At 41.8% G+C, this 15536-nt stretch overlaps 1 protein-coding gene and 1 non-coding gene across 7 annotated transcripts in view; one reads left to right on the top strand and one right to left on the bottom strand.

Annotated features, from left to right (window-relative positions):
• The window catches only part of XPNPEP3 (X-prolyl aminopeptidase 3), a 75337-nt gene extending 66020 nt beyond the window's left edge, over positions 1 to 9317 (top strand). For 5 of the 6 annotated variants that reach the window (XM_019446979.2, XM_019446977.2, XM_019446980.2 and 2 more), the window contains 3 exons: positions 2295 to 2475; positions 3537 to 3657; positions 5703 to 9317. In XM_019446979.2, coding sequence (XP_019302524.2) covers positions 2295 to 2475; positions 3537 to 3657; positions 5703 to 5869 — 469 coding nt within the window. In that variant the 3' untranslated portion in view covers positions 5870 to 9317. The remainder of the gene's footprint in view (positions 1 to 2294; positions 2476 to 3536; positions 3658 to 5702) is intronic. The other variant, XM_019446978.2, reaches the window with a different exon arrangement.
• A 5328-nt stretch (positions 9318 to 14645) lies between these two features.
• Positions 14646 to 14751, bottom strand: LOC128775179 (U6 spliceosomal RNA). Its single transcript, XR_008419823.1, has one exon. It is a non-coding gene; the product is annotated as a U6 spliceosomal RNA (small nuclear RNA).
• Between the last annotated feature and the right edge of the window lie 785 nt (positions 14752 to 15536).

Genomic DNA, 15536 nt, shown 5'->3' on the forward strand with positions numbered 1-15536 from the left:
CTTGTTCTGTCTCTTTCAAAATAAACTTTTAAAAAAAGAACTATTAAGGGGCACCTGGTGGCTCAGTTTGTTAAGCATCTGACTCTTGGTTTTGTTTGGCTCCAGTCATGATCTCGGGGTTCGTGAGTTCAAGCCCTGTGTCAATTAGAGCCTCCTTTGGATTCTGTCTTTGCCCCTCCCCTACTTGTACGTGGGTGCATCCTTCACGCTTTCTCTCTCTCTCTCTCTCTCTCTCTCTCTCTCTCTCTCTCAAAAATAAGTAAAATAAACAAATAAATAAATAAGAACTATTAAAAACTCTTTAGAAATACTGCGGGGGTTGGAGTGTGGGCAGCCTCATAGTGATACAAATATAACATGTTGCTCATGGCCGAACTTGGATTTGGTATGTAGATGTTCATTATACTCATTATATTGTTATATTTAACCATTCTTATTAGGGGACATTTAAAGTTTATCTACAGTGAACATTTTTATATACTCAGCTTTCTTTGAATTTCAAATATTTTCTCTTTTTTTTTCAATATATGAAATTTATTGTCAAATTGGTTTCCATACAACACCCAGTGCTCATCCCAAAAGGTGCCCTCCTCAATACCCATCACCCACCCTCCCCTCCCTCCCACCCCCCATCCACCCTCAGTTTGTTCTCAGTTTTTAAGAGTCTCTTATGCTTTGGCTCTCTCCCACTCTAACCTCTTTTTTTTTTTTTCTTCCCCTCCCCCATGGGTTTCTGTTAAGTTTCTCAGGATCCACATAAGAGTGAAACCATATGGTATCTGTCTTTCTCTGTATGGCTTATTTCACTTAGCATCACACTCTCCAGTTCCATCCATGTTGCTACAAAGGGCCATATTTCATTCTTTCTCATTGCCACGTAGTACTCCATTGTGCATATAAACCACAATTTCTTTATCCATTCATCAGTTGATGGACATTTAGGCTCTTTCCATAATTTGGCTATTGTTGAGAATGCTGCTATAAACATTGGGGTACAAGTGCCCCTATGCATCAGTACTCCTGTATACCTTGGGTAAATTCCTAGCAGTGCTACTGCTGGGTCATAGGGTAGGTCTATTTTTAATTTTTTGAGGAACCTCCACACTGTTTTCCAGAGTGGCTGCACCAATTTGCATTCCCACCAACAGTGCAAGAGGGTTGCCGTTTCTCCACATCCTCCCCAGCATCTATAGTCTCCTGATTTGTTCATTTTGGCCACTCTGACTGGTGTGAGGTGATATCTGAGTGTGGTTTTGATTTGTATTTCCCTGAGGAGGAGCGACGTTGAGCATTTTTTCATGTGCCTGTTGGCCATCCGGATGTCTTCTTTAGAGAAGTGTCTATTTGTGTTTTCTGTCCATTTCTTCACGGGTTATTTGTTTTTTGTCAAATATTTTCTTAGGATGGATTCTTAGCACAGAATATAAGCTCAAATTTTATGAATATTTTTATTAAAACCTTTGACTTAATCGGCTATACTAATTTACACTCCCCATCAGCAGTGTAGAAAATACATATCATACACCGCACCAGCTTAATTTTTTCTCGTTTTTCTCCATGATTGCTAAAGAAATTATTATTCTAAGGATACCTAGTATCCAGAGTATCTACTAGTTTATCTCATGACATAGGTTTTACCTACAAGAAGTGGATTCCTAGGCTTTGTTTTCTTTTGCTTTTTAAATGTTCATTTATTTTGAGAGAGAGAGAGAGAGCACATGGTGAGAGTGGAGGAGAAGCAGAGAAAGAGGGAGAGAGAGAGAATCCTAAGCAGGTTCCACACCAACAGCACATGAGCCCAACCTGGGGCTCGAACTCAGGAACTGTGAGATCATGACCTGAGCCAAAACCAAGAGTCAGAGATGCTTACTTAGCCAACTGAGCCACCCAAGCACCCTTTGTGTGTGTGTGTGTGTGTGTGTGTGTGTGTGTGTGTGTGTGTGTGTGTGTTTAAAGTGGTAAAAAAAAAAAAAAATGGAAAGGATCAAGTTGAGGCTGGTCGACCCTCCAGATGCATTCATGGCTGACTTTATCTGCTAGCCTCACCTCATGTATATCTGCTGATCGTTTACAGGAGAGGCTGTTGCTGCCCCAGCTTGAAGAGTTATTGTTCTTCCTGTTGAGTGTCTAGGTCACAATTAAGGTCCTGTCAGTACTGATATATTGATACTGATTAGGTATCAACAATGCCCCATCATCAGCACCTTGGAGTTTTTCCTAATCAGACTTGGAAGCAAACTTCCTGCAATATCAGATTATTCCAAATGTGAGTTCTTTGGTTTTCCTGTCCCCAGATTCACAGCACCTCAGGCAGAACTCTATGAAGCTGTTCTAGAGATTCAGAGAGATTGTCTGACGCTCTGCTCCCCTGGGACAAGCTTGGAGAACATCTACAGCTTGATGCTGACACTGATAGCCCAGAAGCTGAAGGAGTTGGGGATTGTGAAGAACATTAAGGAAAATAATGCCTTCAAGGTATGGCCCCTCTTTTGACCTCAGCTCTCAAGAACACCTGATGTGCTGCTGGGTTTCAGCCTCTAGAAAACTAATTAGATTTAAAAATGGTCTTTGTGATTCTTCATCTAGAAGAGGTTTAGGTTGAACATGGATTAAAACAAAAGGAGTCAGTACTTATTTCTTCCAGAAGATGGCAGCACATTCTAGATCGTTGCATCCTGTATAAGTAGCTCAGTGGGCAGAAAATATAAAATGAAGGCTGATGCAGACAGAATGGAAAAGGACACAAAAAGGATAAAAGGTTAACTCTCAGTCCTTTTGTGGTGATTTTGAAAAGTAGAAATCATGGGGGAGGGTGTTTGTTGCTTCAGTGACATTGGTGAGACTAACAATATCCCCAAGGGCCACGTCTTTGGTGAATTTCATCTGTAGCCAAAATGTAATAATATTCAGTAAAAATGTAAAACCTTAGCTGTAAATTAAGATGCCAGGTGGCCACACCAAACAGACCATTAAGGCATCTCATCTCCAAGTTTAGGCTGCCAGGATTTCTTTTATCAATAGGAAAGACGCTATAAATTCCTCCTGCTGCTGCAGCCAACAAATCTAATTAACAGATAGGAATATCCAAGCCAGTAAATGCCTAATAATTACTGTGTTAATTTAATGTCCTGTGCCTACTCCACAAGTTGCTGTGAGATATTCAGTCTCCAGAGCAGGCTTTCTGAGAGGGACTTGTGAACATTGAAAAGAGAACTATTCTAACATAATCATCCTCCCTCCACCCTGAAAAGAGTTTCATTTACTGTAGTCATTGCTGGGGTTACCCAAGTCAGCATGTATGTAGTATATCAAATAGTGGGAATGGAAACTTGGACGCATTTGAATGCCATCAGCAGAATTGCATTTAAGAGGTAGCAGTTTATCGGGTCTCTTAGGCATTAACCAGAGGACAGGTTAAACCTAAGTGGCAGAACCAGGGGGGAGGTATTAACACATATCTCACTGATCGATACATGCCCAGCTTTCCCCTTAAGGGGTCATTGCCCTAATAACACTGTGGTGATTATCTTTTCCAGACTGCTCGAAAATACTGCCCTCATCACGTTGGCCATTACCTCGGGATGGATGTCCACGACACCCCTGACATGCCCCGTTCCCTCCCTCTACAGCCTGGTATGGTAATCACAGTAGAGCCAGGTAAGGGCGGGTGCAGGCCCTGATCCCGTGGGACACATGACACTATCAGGTAGAAAGGTAAATGTTGCTTAGTTTTACCTGAACCAACATAATTAAATTAGGAGAGACAGGAAAATGGATCTCTTCAGTGTAGAAGGGAATTTTATTTTAGATTTTCCTTGAGCTTTCCTATTTAACATCACACAATTTGTTTCATTTGACTTCTCCAGTAAACAACAGATGGAGACTGCTTTCTATAAGTAGATATTAAGAAATAAATCTTTTTTTAGACCCTGCCTTTCCCGGGGCCAATTTCTACTCGTCTCCTGTTTAGTGGTGGGATGCTCACGCGTCTGAAGCCACAGGTGCTTTCCTTCAGAGAGCTGCTCTGCTTCTTGGTGTCCAGGTCCTTTCTCGCAAGTTTGACAGGAAGCTGGCAATCTAAGCTCCCCGGCTTGAACGATCCTGGGCAGTGGACAGAATTCCACAGAAAAGTGGTGGTCACAGTGGAGTGTAAGGATTGATGTTACAAGAGGGATTTTTGGTTTTGTTTTTTGTTTTTAATTTTTGGGGGGGGGGGGAGAGAGAGAGAGAGAGAGAGAGAGAACCTTAAGCAGGCTCCATGTTCAGCTCAGAGCCCATGGGGCTTGATCCCACAAGTCTGGGATCATGACCTGAGTCAAAATCAAGAGTCAGATGCTCAACCGACTGAGTCACCCAGGCACCCCAAGAGTGATTTAAAAAAATTTGTTGTTGTTGTTTGAGAAGGTGGGGGGGAGCAGAGAAAGAAGGGGACAGAGGATCCGAAGCGGGCTCTGTGCGGAAAGCGGAGAGCCCATTGCAGGGCTTGAACCCACGAACCATGAAATCATGACCTGAGCTGAAGACAGACGCATAACTGACTGAGCCTCCCCGACGCCCCCCCAAAAAATTTTTAATGTTTATTTATTTTTGAGCGACACAGAGTATGAGCAGGGGAGGGGCAAAGAGAACTGGAGACACAGAATATGAAACAGGCTTCAGGCTCTGAGCTGTCAGCACAGAGCCCCATACAGGGCTCAAACTCATGAGCCGTGAAATCTTGACCTGAGCCAAAGTCAGACACTTAATTAACCAGCTGAGCCACCCAGGTGCCCCCCAAGAGTGATTTTTAAATAATGATGCTGTTTTTGTCAAGAAAATGTATTTCAACAATAGATTTCAAGTGTTTTCATCTCTAAAGTATATAAATTATAGTTGGGACCCGACTTTATAGTACCCAGTCACATGTTGCTATTATGTATGCCTTATGTATTATTCAGTATAGTCTGGTTGGTACATGGGTGCTTCCTTAGACTTTGAATACATTTTCCTTCACTGATCTTTTTCTTTTTATCCCAGGGCAGCATCTGTGAGTATAGTGGAGGAAGTTTCCAGTTTCTTAAATATGAAAAGACCTGTTCTTATCTTACTTCATGATTAGAAAGGGGACTCTTAGAATTGTCCAAATGTCTGTTAAAGTCTTCCTGTTTCTCTCTTACTCTCCATTGTGTACATCAGTTATATTTATGGCTTATTGGAAAGAGCTTACTTGAGTTTTTCTAGTTTATGGTTGTTCAGGCTAATAATCTCAAAATAAGTGTTTTTCATATATTTTAAAATACTTTATGTCCTTATTTTAGCAAAGTTCCCTTTTCCCATGGGATGATTCGGGAGGGAAAGAATGCATTTATATAATCTACTGGTTTCTGGCATATATTAACATACTTAAAAGTAACTTTAGTGGCCTGCTTGAACCACTAGAATATGACAGAATCATGATCACTATTATCACGGTCACGTGGCGCCTGTAGTCTGGTTCACAAAACTAGAGTAATAGTTCTAGTAATGATAGCCAACATTTATTGACCATTATGTGCCACACACTTTTATGTGTATTATCTCAGTTAATATCCAAAATTCTAGGTAGATACTGTTAGGATCCCAGTTCTACAGATGAATTGTAACACAGAGAGGTTAACTTACTTATCCCAAATCATCCACTTACTGCCATTTATGAACAGCACATTCTTTTTTCTACTTTTCAGGCATTTATATTCCAGAGGATGACAGAGATGCCCCAGAGAAGTTTCGTGGTCTTGGTGTACGGATTGAAGATGATGTAGTGGTGACTCAGGACTCACCTCTCATCCTTTCTGCAGATTGTCCCAAAGAAATGAATGACATAGAACAGATATGCAGCAGGGCCTCTTGACCCTCACTGCAGCCCACGTGCAGCTCAGGTTCAAAGGGGGTGTTTGTTCGCATCTGTGCGCATGTCCTGAGTGTGTGTGTCTCTGTGTGCACATTTATACACGTGTTCTGTTTGGGAGTGTGGCAACTGTATGAATGTATGTAATTGTGTGTGATCTTTCTTTGTTGTAAGTATCTAGAAATCTGGAAAATTGAATTTTTGAACTGGATGTTACTACAACTTCAGTAACATTAACTCTGTACAGTTAATGACCAAGGCAGTTTGAATTTCTAAATGTAAAGAAAAATCGTGGTTACATATCTCCATGCATTCCAGTTAACACAATTAAATATACAGAAACTTTTCTCCTTCTCTCCAGGTCTTTCCCTTTCTGTACTTTGGCTAAGATCTACCTAATGTCATAAGATGTTTATGATGCTTGTATTTTGAGCTAACCAGCAGTGTCTCTGCCTATACTAAAAACCACCTGTCAGTGATTGTGGGTGGCTAGTACATACCTTCCATAACTCCTGTCCATTTTTTCCAGATCCTACGTCTCTACTGGAGCCATATGAGCCCTTGTGGGCACTGGTGTCCTGCAGTCCCACCATTCAGCTCTAATCCAGATTCTAGCAACACTAACTATTAAAACAGTTTTGAGTTTTTCTCGCTATTTGGCTGCCTATGGCCTGGAAGATGTTTAGACTCTTGATAAGGGAAGAGATGGAAGAGAAAGAAAAACATATATGTGTCTTCTGTAGATCTAGACCTCTGTCCATCTGTTCTCAGGCTGAAGATGATTCCTATCCCAGGCATCCATGCTTTCTTGATAGATTCTTAGTGCACTGACCCTTATGGCACACCCTAGAAGCTGCCGCCCCGGGGAAAAGGTAGATCCTCTCCTTAACCCTCTTGAAGTCAGAGGAATGGCACCCACGTTTCAGAGAGATGCTCCTGTTACAATTCTGTAGTTTCCTCTAGTGCAAAATGCGGAACTCACCAAGAGTTCACCAAGAACATCCTGTGATCCTTTCATTCCTCTAATATTAGCCCTGGAAGGGCAGTAGGAAGGAGTCATATTTCCCTCAACACGGCACTGGCTGCAGTCATACAAGAACTCAGTTTGCAGAATGAACAGGGCTAGATTGTCACAGGTGGTTTATTTGGGAGCTTCTGTCCTAGAACTAGTGTGTTCACCTCCTTTAAACCTGGATATGGCCCAAGATGTACAGAACCTGCTGGTCGTTAGAGCGTAAAGTCAAGGGATTTTAAGAAAGAAACAGGTGAGGGGATTAACACTTGGTGTTAGATATTTGCTCGTCTTACCAGGAAAACCCAAGGTACACAGCCAAAAGCAGACACCCGGCATCATCGGGGGACAAAGATCATGTTATAAATCAGTGATACACACGGTGTCCTGCCAGTGCTCACCCTCGAATGCTTGGCCCTGCTAAGCAGCTGTGGGAATGGATGGCCACACAGCCGGAGTCTCGTCCCCGGGCCTGTCCTCCCCCCTTCCTCCAACTTCTCAGCCCTGTGCTACTTTCTAAAAGAAGGGAACTGAAAATAAATCCACAACTTCTCACCCTCTGGGCTTCTGTGGCCCCAACAACCCTTTCCTTGGATTGAGTTTCCTTTGTTCATTTACAATACTGAAATAAGGAATTTCCTTTTCTGGCTATAAATCGTTTTCAGTGTCTTCAACTTTCTAAGTAAAAGCCCAGTGACTTTTATGTATAGCGTCATACCTGGACATGAAACAGACTTCTGGTTAGAACCTAGTCAAGTTCTGCAGCTGTCGCGAGCCACAGAATGGCTGTTGCAGAATTCTTCTGGTGATTTTTAGTCCCTGGCCCAAGTATATTGTCCTTTGAGTCCCAGATTAACTTCAGTAGCTAAGCATCGGATCAGACTGTCAGCACCATCAAGAGCTGGCCTAGTGTTTCTGGGCCGCCTGATGTATTCGGGATTTGTTAAGCAGATAGTGGTGCACAGTGCAAGAATCTCACACATTCTTAGCCACACCACAGACATGCCCCACATTTCCTCCATGTCGAAGTCTCATACACCGGCCTCTCCGAAAGAAAACCTTAATTCTCAGAAATCCTTCAAATGTTACGCTAGGATTTTTCTCCCTCAGTTGAAGAGAGATGGTTGGGTCATTGATGATGCATACCATCTAAATGAAGGAAGCACTTCCATCCAGATAGCCTCTGCCACATCCTTTTGTGTGTTTGTCTCAGGAACTGCTCTTTTTCTTCCTACTCAACAAACAGACTGTTTATTTAAAACACAGGAGTAGAAATACTGGAGTAGAAACCCTCCTCTTCCCATAGTCCTCATATCCAAACTAGGAAGGTACTCCTCATGAGATGACTTAAAGTTCTCTTTGTGTCTTCTTTTAAAACTTGGTTATTTTTTCACTAAGCTTTGTAACAAGGTCAGAAAGGGAAAAATCCTACCATAGACATTATATCTTAATTTGAGATAAAGATTCATAAAATAAGAAAACCCAAGATAAAGACATTGTAACTCATTAAAATAGGAAAATTGAGCTGTTATATTTTTCAAAGCTTAGATAACCAACACCCTCCTTTAGCTTTCTTGATAATACAAAGATTACAGATCTGATGCAGGAGTGCTGGCTCCCCTTCCCCCATGTCTGTGTGAGAGATCACAAGTAAGGCATGGGGACTGCCCACCAGGTCAGCGGTGACCTCAGAGTCCTTTGGAACACTGTGTTTCCAATAACCGCTACCAATAAAACAAAGTTGGGATCTGAGTCAGAACCTATCTGCCACCCCTCAGTTGGCATATGATCAACAATAATGGTGTGTGTGTGTGTGTGTGTGTGTGTGTGTGTGTGTGTGTGTGTGTGAGTGTTAGAAAATAAGTGAGGACCCAGGCTGGTGGCAGCATAAAGGACCCTCTTGGAAGAGGTTTTTATGATGTTAATTTTTTTTTTTTTTTTTTTAATTTTAGTTTCCTGAGGTGGGAATCTGTCACCTAAAACTTAAGCTGATAGGGTTACATTTTAAGCCTGGGAAAATATACTTCAAGCTGAAGTGTTTAATGTTCCTAATATAATGAGAAAGTGAATGCATCATTAATGCTAATGTTTAATGAGAGCAGAATTCCGTTGTCACAAAGCATGTGGGTCGTCCTGACTGTTCTTAACCTCTGCCTAAGTGTCACTGAGGAACTTGGCGTGAGCATCAGTATTGCTCAGATCAGGGGTCCCCACTGAAATCAAGGCCTTACGGGGTGTGCTCAATGAGGATCTGAGAGAGCTGCAGGCTTTGTTAGCATTTCTTAATGCTTTGTATGACTTTTGTGCAATTATACAAGTTCAGTTTGAACAGAACGCTGTTACTTTTTAAGGCTCTATCCACTGAAAATAGGTATGTCATTTCCCAACAAGGGAAAAGCATTTATTACTATCATTTTAAAAATAAACCATATAACAGTGTGTGGCGTGTATGTGTTATTTTCACATCTAGAGTTTATAGCTTTAAATGTGAGAACGTTTTGTTTTACAAAATGTCTTATAAAGAGGCACACCTGGCTGGCTCAGTCAGTAGAGTGTGCGACTCTTGATCTCAGGGCTGTGAGTTCAAGCCCCACATTGGGCGTAGAGATTACTTAAATAAATACATATTTAAAAATATATAATTTAGGAACACCTGGGTGGTTCAATCAGTTACATGTCCGACTCTTGATTTTGGCTCATGTCATTACCTCACAGTCGTAAGATCAAGCCCCACATTGGGCATCGGGCCCCTGTCCTGGGCGTGGAACCTGGGTGGGATTCTCTCTCTCTACCTCTCTCTCTCTCTCTCTCTGCCCCTCCCCTGAATAAATAAATAAAAATTTTAAAAATATATACAGAGTATTAACTGCTGTCACAAAATCATGATTTAGACTTGAGATGATCTTATCAGAGGGGGGAAATGAATGGATTAGATCCAGCCAATTAAAGGATTGACTCAAGTATCTAGTGTATAACATTAGACTATAACTGATGTGACTATAACTGATAATGCCATATTGTGTAATAGAAATGTGCTGAGAGAGTAGAACACAAATGTTCTCACCAAAAGAAGTGGGGGGGAAATAAATATGTGAGTTGATTGATACATGTGTTAATTAACCAGATGGGGGGACATCCTTTCACAATGTGTATATCAAGTCATCATGATGTACACTTTAAATATCTTACAATTTGGTTAGTTACACCTCAAGAAAGCTAGGGGGAAAAGGTTGACTCTCCACAAAACTGACCCATAGGTCTCCAGACAGCCCCGGTACCACTCAAGACTATAAACTTTGGCCATGAGCATTTTATGAAGGATGAATTTTGTAGGGAAGTAATACCAGTGTGCAAAGTTGTAAATTTGTGAACTTTCTCAGCTATAGAAAGAGCCATAAATGTGGCCATTTCTTCCTAGTAGGAATCCTCTTTAAAATCTGAAGCTTTCTGGCTGGCTCAGTCAGTAGAGCATACAACTCTTGATCTTGGGGTTGTAAGTTTGAGCCCCGTGATAGGTGTAGAGATTACTTAAAATCTCTAAAAAAATTTTTTTTTAATCCTTAAATAAAATCTGAGGTTTTCTGTAAAGTGTGCCTCCAAACACTTTTCACATACTGGCATACATAAAAAGATATTTGTGAGGGGGTCCCTGGCTGGCTCAGGTGGGGCATGTGACTCTTGATCTCAGGGTTGTGAGTTTGAATCCCACATGTGGTATAGAGATTACTTAAAAATAAAATTTTCTGGAGCGCCTGGATGGCTCAGTCGGTTAAGTGTCCTACTTTGTCTCAGGTCATGATCTCATGGTTTGTGAGTTCAAGCCCCACATTGGTCTCTGTGCTGACAGCTCAGAGCCTGGAGACTGCGTCGGATCCTGTGTCTCCCTGTCTCTCTTCCCCTCCCCTGCTCACACTCTGTTTCTCTCTCTCTCTCTCTCAGAAATAAATAAACATTTAAAAAATCAAAAATAGGGGCACCTGGGTGGCTCAGTCGGTTGAACGTCTGACTTCGGCTCAGGTCATGATCTTACAGTTCGTGGGTTCGGGCCCCACATCGGGCTCTGTGCTGACAGCTCAGAGCCTGGAGCCTGCTTCGGATTCTGTGTCTCCCTCTCTCTCTGCCCCTCCCCCACTCACACTCTGTCTCTCTCTGTGTCTCAAACATAAATAAATGTAAAAAAATTTTTAATTAAAAAAATAAAACATTAAAAATAAAATCTAAAAGAATATTTTTTTTGTGTGGCACAATGGAATAAACGAGGGGACTTAGGAATGCATACATGTGACTTAGAGAAAAAAAATTCATTCTATATCCTTTATACAATTATGATGAGAAAAATAATATGTACAAAGTTTTATAGAAATTTTTAAATTTATATAACAGTTCTAAGAAATGATTTTTAAAATGTCAATAGGGGCGCCTGGGTGGCTCAGTCGGTTAAGCGTCCGACTTTGGCTCAGGTCACAATCTCACAGTTCGTGAGTTTGAGCCCCGCGTCGGGCTCTGGGCTGACAGCTCAGAGCCTGGAGCCTGCTTCACATTCTGTGTCTCCCTCTCTCTCTGCCCCTTCCTGCTCATGCTGTGTCTCTCTCTGTCTCAAAAATAAATAAACATTAAAAAAAATTAAAATAAAATAAAATAAAATGTCAATAGAAGACTTAAGTCACTTGTGGGAACATGACTTTTTTTGATAACAGTCTGAGATCCTACACACAGTTCCTAATCCAGACTTTATAGTGACAGTATCTTCAGATTCTTCATAATCACCATCATACAAGAAATTTATGTGCACAAATATGTCACAAAAAATTTAAAACCATTTTTATAATCGTTTAAAATTTATGATTGGAGGCTCAGTCAGTTGAGGGTCTGACTCTTGATTTCAACTCAGTTCATGATACCAGGGTCGTGGGATCCAGTCCCATGTCAGGCTCCACGCTGAGCATGGAACCTGCCGAAGATTCTCTCTCTACCCGCCCTGTGCTACTCTCCCCCACTAGCACATGCTCTCTCTCGAAAGAAAGAAAGAAAGAAAGAAAGAGAAGAAAGAAAGAAAGTTATGGTTGAACTGATGATAAATGAGATGTAGCATATCCATACGGTGACATATTATTCGACCATAAAAAGAAATGTACTGATACATGCTACAGCACAGCTGAATCTCGAAAACATTATGCTAAGTGAAAGAAGCCAGACTCAAAAGGCACATAATGCATGACTTCGTTTATATAAAATGTCCAGAATAGGCAAATCCATGTAGCCAGAAAGTAGATTAGCGGTTGCGAGGGCCTGGAGGTAGAGGGAAACGGAGAGTGACTGCTAATAGAGTTTCTTTTTCACATGTTGGAAATAGTCTGGAATTAGAAGGTGATGGTAGATGCACAGCTGCGAGCATGCTAAAATACCTTGAATTGTATACTCTTAAAGGGAATTTTATGGTATTTGAATTAAATCTCAATGATTTACAAAGGAAATTAAATTTAAAGACTCCAACTCCTTTCATTGACAAATGTGATATTTCTTATAACGTGGACTTCAAACTGAAATCAGTCACATCAAATATTTCAAGATGATGAAACTATAATTCACAGAAGGTACATGTGTTTTTTTAGAACAGTCATCCTGGGGGTGCCTGGGTGGCTCAGTCGGTTAAGCATCCAACTTCAGCTCGGCTCGTGATCTCACAGTTTACCAGTTCAAGCCCCACATCGGGCTCTCTGCCATCAGCACGGAGTCTGCTTTAGATCCTCTGTCTCCCTTTCTCTCTGCCCCTCTCCCTCTCATTCTCTCTGTCTCTCTTTCAAAATAAATAAATAAACTTAAAAAAAAAAAAAAAAGAAAAAGAAAGAACAACCACTCTGCCCATGGCTTTGACCACAAAGGTCAGAAGTTTTCCATGTATGTGAAGCAGAAAGCCGGGCTGTCCCGAGCTATACCTGCAAGGATCCTTAGCCCCATCTTCAGCCCCCATTCCTCGCATGGCTAGCAGCACCGCGGGTACCTGAAACATCAGATGCTATAGCAACACCATGGCCCCCTTGTCTTTGATGAGCAATAGCACACTCAGCAGCTGCTGCCGAAGTGAATGACCAGGTGGTGGCACCCCTCCTTGGCCAGATTTCAGTGAGTCCAGGACTCCTAGTGACCAGGTGACCGGTAATGGAGCTCTAGCTACTCCAAGTTCCATCCATCTGGCCATCCTGGGGACAGTGGAGATCAGTATCTCCCAGCACACTGATTTCAAGGCACATCACGCAGAGTATTTAAAATTGTAATACCTAGGAGCGCTTGGGTGGCTCAGCCGGTTAAGCGTCCAACTTTGGCTCAGGTCATGATCTCATGGTTTATGGGTTTGAGCCCCACGTCAGGTTCTGTGCTGACAGCTCAGAGCCTGGAGCCTGCTTCAGATTCTGTCTCCTTCTGTCTCTGCGCCTCCCCCACTTGTGCTCTGTCTCTCACTCTCTCAAAAGTAAGTGAACATTAAAAATAAATAAAATTGTAAAACCTAGAATTGTGCTGACTGGAGCTTACCTTGGACATAAGAATTTGTAGCACTATGTAAATATTGATCCAGATTCGCACCAGTTTGTAAAGCCTCGTGGTTCTGGTTAGTCGCTACTAAATGCGATCTTTTCTTAGGAAAGTTGAGATTGGGAAGCCTACAGTAATATATGAAAAATGTTTTTAAAACCAGTCATCTTGAAAACGTTATTCAATGTTTCATTGCTCACTATTTGGCTATGCTGTCTACTCTTGTCACAGATTAAAATCTCTAATAGAGGCTCCTGGCTGGCTCAATCAGTAGAACATGCGACTCTTGATCTCAGAATCGTGAGTTTGAGCCCCACGTCGGGTGTAGAGTTTACTGAAATAAAAATAAATAAATAAATCTCTAATAAACTATAGCCAATCCTTGCACTAATTATAATCTGGGCAGTGGGCTATACATTACATGCGAATGATTCTATTTTACAGTAGGGATCGCTATGCATAGTAAATTGCACCTGACATCGCGTAACATAGAGCAGGCATAGGGTCCACCTGCAGAGGCCTGAAAGAATATGCTCTTGACAAAGGTATTTATAAGAGTATGGTGGTTCCTCAAAAAGTTAAACAGAGCTACCATTTGACGCAGCAATTCCACCTCTGAGTATGTACTCAAAAGAACTCAAAGCAGGGACTCAAACATATTTGTATACTCATGGTCATTGCAGCATCATTCACAATAGCCAAACAGTGGAAACAACCCAAATGTCCATCAGCGGAAGACGGGATAAACAAAATGCGACATATACACACAACGGAATATTCAACTTTTTAAAAATGTAGCTCTCATACACATAGCTACAACATGGATGGACCTTTAAGAACTTATATTAAGTGAAATAAGCCAGATTTTAAAAAGGACCAATATTGTATGATTCTGCTTATATGAAGTGCCTACAGCAGTCAAATTCATAGAGACAGAAAGTAGAATGCTGGTTGCCTGGGTCTTGGGGGAGGGACGAATGGGGAGTGATTGTCTAATGGGGACAGAGTCTGGTAAGGGAAGATGATAAAGTTCTGGAGAACTGGAGAACCATCTGGTGATGGTTGCACAACCATGAGAATATACCTAAAGGCACTGAACTGCACACTTAAAGAGGTTTGAATGGTAAATTGTATATTTATCACAATAAAAAAAAAGTCTTAACTAGAAAAAGAACTATATTAGCATGGGGGCAAGGGGAAGAGGAGAGCCAAAGGCAGACTGAGTTTGACAGTATTTATGTAATTAAACTCTTCGCAAATTTGCACGTCATTCTCTGCAGGGGCCAGGCTAATCTTCCCCGTATCGTTCTGGTTTTGGTGTACTTGCCGCCAAAGCGGGCACCGGTACTTAAGTAATTAAAATAAGAATTGATAAAATGCTAAATCGCTATCACCAAATAACAGGAGTTTATAATCCCTTGGTCCCTGCAATAATCAGATAATCAGTCTGAAGTGTCGTGTGTATTTTGAGGCACCTATTTTTAAAAAGATATACCCAGGTGAGTGTTAGCAGGAAATAGTGTCATAAAAAGCGGTTGAAAGAGTGGGGCTGTTTTGAGTGGGGAAGAGGAAGGTAAGGGGAACATGATGGCTAGCTAGCTCTGAATATCTGAAAAGCTGTCATGTAAAACATTTTATTTTATGCCGCTCCATTAGCCAGAACCAGAACTGGTGGGCGGAAACACTCTCATAGAATCAGAATTTTAGAGGTAAAAAGGGGGTTAGCGAATTTGTCCAAGCCCCTTACAGATGGAGTGAGGTGAGGGCGGTCAGGTTCACAAAGACGGTCCCTAGCTCCAGGATCAGATGCGGGTTCCCACAGCCCATTCCCAACCATTTCCACTCTCTTCCAGACTTCAGTACCTTTGCCTCCTCAAAATTGGCCCCATACGTTCCCTTCCGTTTGCAAGGAAAATAGCACCTCATCGTGGGCTCTCTCCTTCACCCGCTCCTGACTCTCTTCTGCCTGCGCCCTTGGTCCCCTCACTCTCAGTGTCCTCGGTGACTCCAGCCCCCAACAGTGCTCCTGCCTCTCCCCCAGAGACATTTCCTCAGCCTGCGACAATCCACAGGTGGATGTCTTTTTCGGTGTCACTCCACCTCTCTAGACTGTACTATCTTGTTATG

This window comes from Panthera pardus, unplaced genomic scaffold (genome assembly GCF_024362965.1).
Source record: "Panthera pardus isolate Hobbes unplaced genomic scaffold, ASM2436296v1 HiC_scaffold_6, whole genome shotgun sequence".
In the NCBI taxonomy this organism is placed as follows: domain Eukaryota; kingdom Metazoa; phylum Chordata; class Mammalia; order Carnivora; family Felidae; genus Panthera; species Panthera pardus.